The 9,031-nt window shown below is 34.8% G+C and overlaps 2 protein-coding genes across 3 annotated transcripts in view; one reads left to right on the forward strand and one right to left on the reverse strand.

Moving 5' to 3' along the window:
* The window catches only part of LOC118738777 (myb-like protein AA), an 18,022-nt gene that overhangs the window by 3,743 nt on the left and 5,248 nt on the right, over positions 1-9,031 (reverse strand). The gene's annotated exons all lie outside the window — the stretch shown is intronic.
* On the forward strand, positions 3,163-5,334 carry LOC118738778 (putative mediator of RNA polymerase II transcription subunit 26). Of its 2 annotated transcripts, XM_036469745.1 has the most exons (3): positions 3,163-3,442; positions 3,525-3,912; positions 3,971-5,334. In XM_036469745.1, exons 2-3 carry the CDS (start codon positions 3,608-3,610, stop codon positions 5,040-5,042), a joined length of 1,377 nt encoding a protein of 458 aa, XP_036325638.1. In that variant the 5' UTR covers positions 3,163-3,442; positions 3,525-3,607; the 3' UTR covers positions 5,043-5,334. The 2 variants fall into 2 exon arrangements, with proteins under 2 accessions (XP_036325638.1, XP_036325637.1); XM_036469744.1 differs by having other exon boundaries at positions 3,163-3,912.

The following is a 9,031-nucleotide window of genomic DNA, read 5'->3' on the forward strand; positions in this document are numbered from 1 at the left end:
TCTTCATCTTCATCTTCATCTTCATCTTCATCTTCATCTTCATCTTCATCTTCATCTTCATCTTCATCTTCATCTTCATCTTCATCTTCATCTTCATCTTCATCTTCATCTTCATCTTCATCTTCATCTTCATCTTCATCTTCATCTTCATCTTCATCTTCATCTTCATCTTCATATTCATCTTCATCTTCATCTTCATCCTCATCTTCATCTTCATCTTCATCTTCATCTTCATATTCATCTTCATTTTCATATTCATCTTCATCTTCATCTTCATCTTTTCCTTTATCCTGATCTATATATTCATTCTTTTGTACATTTACGTATTTACCCCCACCATTGTTATTAGGTTATGTAGTTCAATTTTCCTTCCTCTTTGTCTTTATATTTAGGTTTCTTTACTTTTATTCTTTACCTTTATCCCTTTCTTCTTCTACATATTCAACTTTACCTTCTTCCTTCCATAAATCTTAATCTTATCGGAATTTTATCAATTTATATGAACGCCATTATTTTATATTTCATTATATAATATTAAAAATCTTGTTTATTTTGGTTCACTTTATGCCAAATGATGTTATCATTGATGCCACATCAAGTAATATCATGTCATGTGGTGAAATTGGGTGTGGTGAGTTGCGGTGTGGTGGAATTACGGTGTTATGAATTTAGGTGTGGTGGGCTTAAGAGGTGTGGTGAGTTTAGGTGCGGTGAATTTAGCTGTGGTGAGCTGAGGTGTGTTGAATTAAGGTGTGGTGAGTTAAGGTGTGGTGAGAAAGTTGAGGTGTGGTGAATTAAGGTGTGGTGAATTTAGGTGTGGGGAGTTATGGTGTGGTGAATTAATGTGTAGTGAGCTCAGGTGGAGTAAGTTTTTAAGCGGAGGTGAGATGAGTTGAGGTGAGTTAAGTTAAGTTAAGGGGTTATGATCTTTATCCTTATCTTCATCTTCATCTTCATCTTCATCTTCTTCCTCGTCTTGGTCTTCATCTTCTTCATCTTTATTTTTTCCTTTATCCTGATCTAAATATGTCCATTCTTTTCTTCATGTACATATTCACTCCCACCATTGTTATTAGGATAGGTATTTAAATTTTCCTTCCTCCACACTCAACTTCACCTTCTTCCTTATTTGAGTCTAATCTATTCATGTATGTACATACATTCATACATCTTATTCCTAAACTGCTGTTTCGCATGTTTCTTTAATTCACTATCAATATTAAAGCATACATTTAGGGGGCATTTCCGCCTCAACCATGTGCATGTATGGCATTAGTATTGGTGTGACTTTTGAATTGATTTTTTCGCACTATTTTAAACTTATTTGAAATTTTAAAAATTGCCTGCACATCAGCATCAAAATACCTTTCTAATGATATATAATTGTTTATACCTTAGAAGTATAGTTTAGCCGTAAAAGGGGTGTAAAGGAAACATGATTGCCTATTTATATAATTGATGATTATCCTTGCCGCACTCACTTGCTTTATTGAGCGCTTTTTTTCCGTAATAAATTCAGCAAAAACTAAGATTCGAAATAGGACGAGGTTGGATAGCCTTAATTCAATAGTTCGAATAAAGTGTTATATGAAGGCTAATAGTGTTTGCTGAAAAACGTTTCCAATATCAAACAGTATGTTATCAAGGTTGAATAGCTCAATATACGACAACAACAGGAATGTAAATCATTCAAACACTATAGGTGATTTTGAAGAAACTGTGGGTTAGCTTATCTCGCCTTATTATAGGGTTTTATTTAATTTTTAGCGCCGAGCTCTTAAAAGTGGATTGTGGGATTAATCAATTAATATGATTTATAATAAATTTAATAATTGCGCAGTCCTATTGCAAAATGTGTTGAAACAAATATTTTTAAAAAGTATGCGTATTTTTAATGAAAATTTTTTGTACATCACTATTATATAAGTGATTTGTGTTATCTATTAATACCATACCCTGAAGGTATTATATTCGTTTTTGGTTTTAAAAACTATATTATAACAAGATCTCATTTATAAAAGAACATATTTGTTAAATCGATTTTACGAGTTTTATTAAAAAAATTACGATTTTTTTCAGAAATTGCGTTTTTTTAGACAATCTAGCAACCCTAGCCTAAAATGTCGAGTGTGGAACAGCTCATCATAAGTCTTTTTGCGTGATTTCGCTTATGATAGAAAATTTAATATGCATATGTGATTGGAAATTAGTGAAGTGCATGTCGGAGTCTAAAATAATACATATAACTACCCTGCAGGGAAAGCCACTAGTTGTGAACTAGAATTATACCAGTTTGCGTTTCAGCCCAACTAGTTCACGTTCTATCCTTTTTCAATGTTAGCTACTGGTATTTTTAACATTGCTATGTCCTACGAGATGTCAATTGTCAGGCTATGCATCAGCATCTACTAGTAGAAATACCAGTAGCACCATATCAGTTGATGAGATAGTCTGCCAATTCATCTCCCGTGAAAAGCATAAGTATGCCTTTTTGCTCGCGGCGGTCCAACAGTGGCAATGGCCGACAGAGCAAAGCACTCGCGTGGTATGCCTGAGGTTTCAGGTTCAAGTCCTGGCGCAGTGAACATATAATATTTTATTTACTTTTGTATTTATTTTTGTTTAATAAATTTTTTTATTTAGGGTTATTATTGTAATTTTTAAATTTAATTTAAAAAATATATTTTTTTAATATCTTTTTTTTTATGACACAAGCATTTCTTTCCATACGTAGATATGTTTTTTTCTGCAATGCAATTAGATTTTCAAATTTGTTCTTCCTCAAACCTGCGATCTCAGAACTGGAACCAGTAGTCTTCACGTCACGCCATAGCAGACATTTGTAAGAAAAGCAATTAATTACGTTTTATTTTTGGCTTTGGCAATTCAAAGGCATATGTCGCTGAACGCTTAAATTCTTCGAAATTGTCGAACTGGTAGACACATACTGGTTAATGAACTAGAATTTTTTCTAACTGGTTTGGCTTTTCACTGCAGGGTAACTATAAGTATACATGTGTGTGCGTATGTACGTTTCTATGTACCTCCATAAGCTTTTCATTTTAAAATTTCTTAAATTTGTTTTATAATTGCAATTAATTAACATTACTTTAAAATAATGAATATTAGATAATTAATTCTTAACATTTCTCTCATTATAGCATCCACCACTGAGAAGCGTCTGCGCATTGCAGTTATTGGTAGTGTTACTGCCACACTACTACTACAATAAAAACTCAAAGTCGGCAACACCCACAAGCATATTACAAAAGTTAACTGAACTCATACCAAAAACGTTAAGTGAGAGTAGTTAAGAGAGCGCCGAACTATTGTTGCCAATGCGCATTACAGATACGAACAACATACACATATTTACATATCTACGTATTTAAGTATTTGACAACATACAGAAGTAAAACAAATAAGGATACCGACAGTTTTGGTAACGCAAGTTTTGAACATTTCACACGAAATAATCAACAAATTCGAAGCCAAATACAAAATTGGCCAATTTTTATCTGTAGGAGATCTTTCAACACAAAGCTTGAGTCAGAAAAAAGTCAAAATAGCCGCAATTGAGAGTGAACAAACAGCAAATGGCGGTGAGATGGCTTTCTCCCGCCACAACATCGAAAAAAGGCGCCTCATCGAATTGGTGCGGCTGAATTCGATACTCTGGGATTGTCGTTTGCCCCATTACAAGCGTTCTGACAAGAAGAAGGCCCTTAAATGGAACGAGTTAGGACGCGTTTTCGGCGTGAGTGGTGAGCGAGTGCAACGTACTTTCACATCCTTGCGTGAAATATTTCGGCGTGAGTTGAATCATGAAAAAATGCTGGGTGTGCGCTTCAAGTCCAAGTGGGAATACTACGATGCAATGGCTTTTCTAAAGGAAGTTATTAGAGAGCGAAAGTGAGTAGAAATTTCAGAATATTAAATTAACAATTTAACAAGCATTGCTTTTCTTAAGGTCTCGCGAGCGGAATAAAACATCCGCCGATGCTAATTTACCACAGCAACAACAACAACACAGCAATAACAATAGCAGCGCTATCGATGAATATCAATATTTCGCACCCAATGATCCCAACAATCCAAATAATCAACCGCAAATACAGATATCCGAACAACAGCAAGTGCAGCCTGCCTATCCGCCATTGCAACAGCAGCAGCAGCAACAACAAGTGGGCACCTTGCCTTTGCCATCACAGCAGCATCTTCCACAGTTACCACCGTCCAATGTACCACAACCGACACATGCACAACAAAATTCAACTGCAACAGGTCCGCTTGACACACAACAGCAACAGCATCTGCCGCAGTCAATGCTAAGTATGCAACCGGATGTGGTCCTAGGCTTAAACGGTAATGCGACCGCAACCCTTCACAATCTTGGCAATGGTAACGGTACATTAGCTGGCAATTCCAGACCACCTTCACAACAACAACAACAACAATTACCGCCGCAACAGCCTCAGCGGCATCAATTTCCTCCACCTGGCAACCAAGCTCTAGTGGCCATTTCCAGTTCGCGATCTTCATCTAGCTCACCGTCAATTTACATAAAAGAGGAGCCCGATTCGCCGGACACACTCTCTCTTACCACCATAACAATCAACGAGCACGATTCGTCGTACTTGGCCCGACATGCCGAGACAAAAAACAAAAATGCTCAAAGTGTCAACTCACATGTCAAAGGTAGTATGCCAATCGGTAATAGTAAAAACAATGGTGCAATACGTAAATCGAAATCGCACATAGACCCCTCGTCAGCGAGTTTGATCATTGACGAGGACTTTGCTGGGCACGACGCCGATTTGGATGATCTCGATGATCCTGATGTGGATATGCTGGACGATGGACGTCTTTCGCCAGCGAGCACCTACACCCTAGGCATGGCGTCGAAGCCAAATCGTCTTACGGCACGTGAAATACTCTATACCAAATTTGGGGACTTCTTGGCCGCACGCCTGAATACGCTTAATGAGACTGTGGCTAACGATTTAATGAATCGCATACTACTCCTGATCGCTGAAAAGTAATGGAATAGCTGTCACAGCGTTATTCTACTCAGCAGATTTCTATATTCTCGTTTTGTGTGTTAATGACAGGCATATCTAGATACTAAATTACACATTTTAGGGTCCAACATATCTCTTTAAAATAATTTTAGGAAGCCGGATAACTCTGTGGAATAGTCATTTTAGGGCTTCAACAGAATATTGCCCAATTGGTAGCATTATACTACTATATATATATATATACATTATATTGCATGTGTGTGAGGGAAATTTATCCTGCATGAGTCTGAAATAAAACTAAAAGTCATATCAACTTGCCATATGTATGAAAATAATAAATACGCAGGTATGTTTTTCGCTTATGTCCGTAAGTATGTATGTATATTAGAGTAGTCCAAGTTTTGTTTTTGGGCGAAAAGATGACATACAGTAAACGGGGCACCCTTCAGTTCAGTGTTGTATTGTAACCAATACAAGGTGCCCAATGACCTTGAAATATGCTTCTGAATCCCTGTGAAACTTTGCGAAACTATTGGTGACTTTTCATAAAAAGTGACTGTCGTCATAACCACTGAACTTGTAATATTTTAATAGCTGATTTTAATTTGAAATGCTCTTAGGTTGCTTAACTAATTTTTCGGTTAATATATGTATGTACAATATACTTCTATGTAGAGTAAAATATAAACATTACATGAACATCCTCTAAATGTGTACTTAGAAACGTTAAGTTTGGTGCTAGCATAGGGCTGACATAAGCCTGAACCAATCGACCAGGACACGTGAATACGGTGAAAACATTTGATTTGGTTCTGGCGTTGTATTATTTTGAAATAATTTCTAAAATTATAAGCAATGTAGTTTGTGGCACAATCCGTCGAGTTTAAAAATATTTGGCGCCTTTAACGTGGCCTTGAATGCTTGCCTTACCAACATTAGCAAATTTCCACATATCCTATAATGTGCTTCATGATCATTTTATTCAATTTGGATATGCATAACTACAAGATAATTTAGGTAGGCTAACTTAAGTGCTGGCATTCTAAAAGACTTACCCAGTAAGGGCTGAAAAAAGTGCTTCCCTGCATGCCTCCTGGAAAAGGTTTTCCTGTTTATAATTTACACGAATGTATATGTTTATATAGCTTAGCATTACAAATGAAATTCAGTAAGCATTTTAAGACTCAATGAAATATACATACATATTTGATACCAGATCGCCATAACCCGCTTCGCTGAGGTCGCTTAGGTGTCATTCAATAAACTATGCCAAAAACAGGAGATTTAAAAATGTTTAACCATCTTCAAAATCAAATCCTCTCTCTTGTGTTACTTTTTCAATTATTAGATTAAAACAGGGGACAACCTCTTTACATGGAGCTCAGAAATGAATCCCTTTCAAAACCATTTCGATTGATACTCATATTGTAATACTCATTGAAATTCTTGAATAACTAGTTTGAATTAAACTTTCTAAACAGTTGGCAACCTTTTTAAACCTCTTTAGACACATGATTCAATAATTAAAGGTTTACTCATAAGTGACATTAGAGTTTTGACACTCCCTTAGCTCCCTTATAAAAGCTTTGCACACACACACGAACCCACACACAGTTCCTTGCTAAGGGAGCCGATTTTGTCAAGAGGGAGCGAGAAAACTGTTTTTTGAGCAAACCTTTTATTATTGAATCATGCTTTAGACAGACACTCATATTGTGATACATATATAATTCAAGTTGAATATGTAGAAACCCTGCTTTAACACATGTAGCTTAGAAATAAAGCCTTTTCAAAACTTTCGATTAATATTTATACTATAATAATTCATTTAACTTATAATATAATTGTATTTGAATTTAGTTTAAGAACCTCAGAAGATTCATGTTCAAGATACATGTTCTAGCTGAACATTTCTAAACACTCTTACGTTTGACACTTTAATTTAAGTATAATTAATTTAAATTCAATTTTTATATAGGTGGCAACCCTCTAAAACATATTTTCGAACTAGAACCTTATTAAACCCCTTTGGTCTGAAACCCATATTTATCCAATTATCTAATTCCCTTAATTCAAGTAGAATTTGATTTTTCAAATAGGTGGCAACCATCCTGTATGTAGTTTAGAAACAAAACCCTTTTCGAACACATTTCGGTCGACGCTAATATTGTAGTCATTCATTTAAATTAATTCAATTCCATTTATAATTGGGTGTCGACCTTAGTAAAACCTTTCAATAATATTATAAATGCTCAATCTGCAGGTTTATTAATATTTCGTTTGACGTCAATATATTAATTTTTCAGATAGCTTGCGGATAATTAATTTAAGTTTGACTCTTCAAACAGGTGGCAACCCGTTTCAAAACATATTCAAAGTACTACTTTTTTTAAGCCTTTTGACATCAATTCTTTAATACAATTTTCAAATTAATAATCCCTTTAATGCAAGTTGAATTTGATCTTTTAAACACTCCACTCCTACTCCTTGAGCGTGGAATTAATTTCATATATCTCCATACCAAGTTCCAGTACTCTGTCACAAATATTTCCTGGGATATGCCTTTATGAAAAATTTCGATTGTATGAGAGGCGCCTCGCCCCCTTGTAAAAGCGACTTTACATCTAAATTTGTATACTTTAGGTTGGGCTAAATGACACCAGTAAAAAAAATCTCATGACAACACCGTGCGACAAAAACCAAAAATTTTTAAAACACACGAAAAAATCAATATATTCACAAAACTAAGAGCCAAATATGGTATAACTACGTTTTTAATTTTTTCCTCTGACGTCAGTACTTTTTGTAAAGGACTTTGAAATTTCTGGGATATGATTGAATAAAAAAATTATTTAAAAGATTTGGTGCATTGTAGAGTAACAGTACGGGTATCAATTAAAAGGAAAAATTCTGTAGAATTAAAAAAATATTAATTTTTTGGTGCACCAGGACGAATAAAATGTCCTTTGGAATATCCTTGGAAACTTCCAATATTTATTTTTGAAAAAAATGTATATCAAGGACTATTATGTAAACTACCACATCCTCGAATCTCGTCCTTCTACCTTTATTAGTTTTAGATAAAAAGACTTTACATTTCTCTTATAAGATATTGATAATTACAATATACATAAATGAAGATACTGGAACCATTACGCTGTACAGCACTCGGGTGGGTATTGGACCAAACCAATTTTTTAAGAGAGTCATAAGTAAAAAAGTAATTTCTCCATTTTTCGAAATTAGCCTTCGCAGTTCCAAAGAGGGCCTTTGTAAGTTAGCGCTAGCTGCAGGGGCCATCGGCTAGTCGAAAAATTAATAACCTTATATTTCAAAGAATTTTGAACCGATTTTTTAGTTTGGTTTCATTGTAAACGTGATTAAACCCCTTTTCTTCTGATATGCATATTTGTATACTTCGTACGTAACAATTTGAGAAAAAACATTTAAAAGCAAAAAATACCTTTTCCTATGAAGAAAAAAAATATTTTAATCCAAAAAAATTGATATCGTTGTAAACGCAATCAAACCTCCTTTCTTCTGATATGCGTAAAAATTTGACAAAAAAACACTTAAAAGGCAAAAATAATAAACGGATTTTTAAAAAGTTGGTACCGTTGTAAAGACGATTAAACCCTTTTTCATTTGGTATGCATCAGTGGCGTAGCCAGGATTTGGCAAAGGGGGGATATTAAAAAAAATTTGCATCGATAACTTAAAGTTGTGATACACAATGGCTAGAGGCGTCGCACTATAGGCAAAACACGAGTTTTTTTTCAAAATCGTAGATCTTCGCTTAGAAAAGAGATAGTGGAATGAAAATGTTTTTATCGTGAAGATAAATGATCATATAATATAGGAAAATTATAGAGAAGTTACAACAACAATAACTTAACCCTCAAAATATCGTTGAAAATGTCACTTTTTTTAATTTTGGATTTTGGCTCCCATTCCACTAGAAAACCAAGAATGATAGAATACAAGATTGCGCCGATTGCGGCAGAATTCGT

The sequence above is a fragment of the Rhagoletis pomonella genome, unplaced genomic scaffold, assembly GCF_013731165.1.
Source record: "Rhagoletis pomonella isolate Grant_MI unplaced genomic scaffold, Rhpom_1.0 Rhpom_scaffold_00005, whole genome shotgun sequence".
NCBI lineage: Eukaryota > Metazoa > Arthropoda > Insecta > Diptera > Tephritidae > Rhagoletis > Rhagoletis pomonella.

Coding starts and splice junctions, on each gene's coding strand:
- LOC118738778 (XM_036469744.1), top strand. CDS start 3,608: ATGGCTTTCTCCCGCCACAACATCGAAAAAAGGCGCCTCATCGAATTG. Junction 3,913..3,970: donor GAAGTTATTAGAGAGCGAAA/GTGAGTAGAAAT, acceptor GCTTTTCTTAAG/GTCTCGCGAGCGGAATAAAA.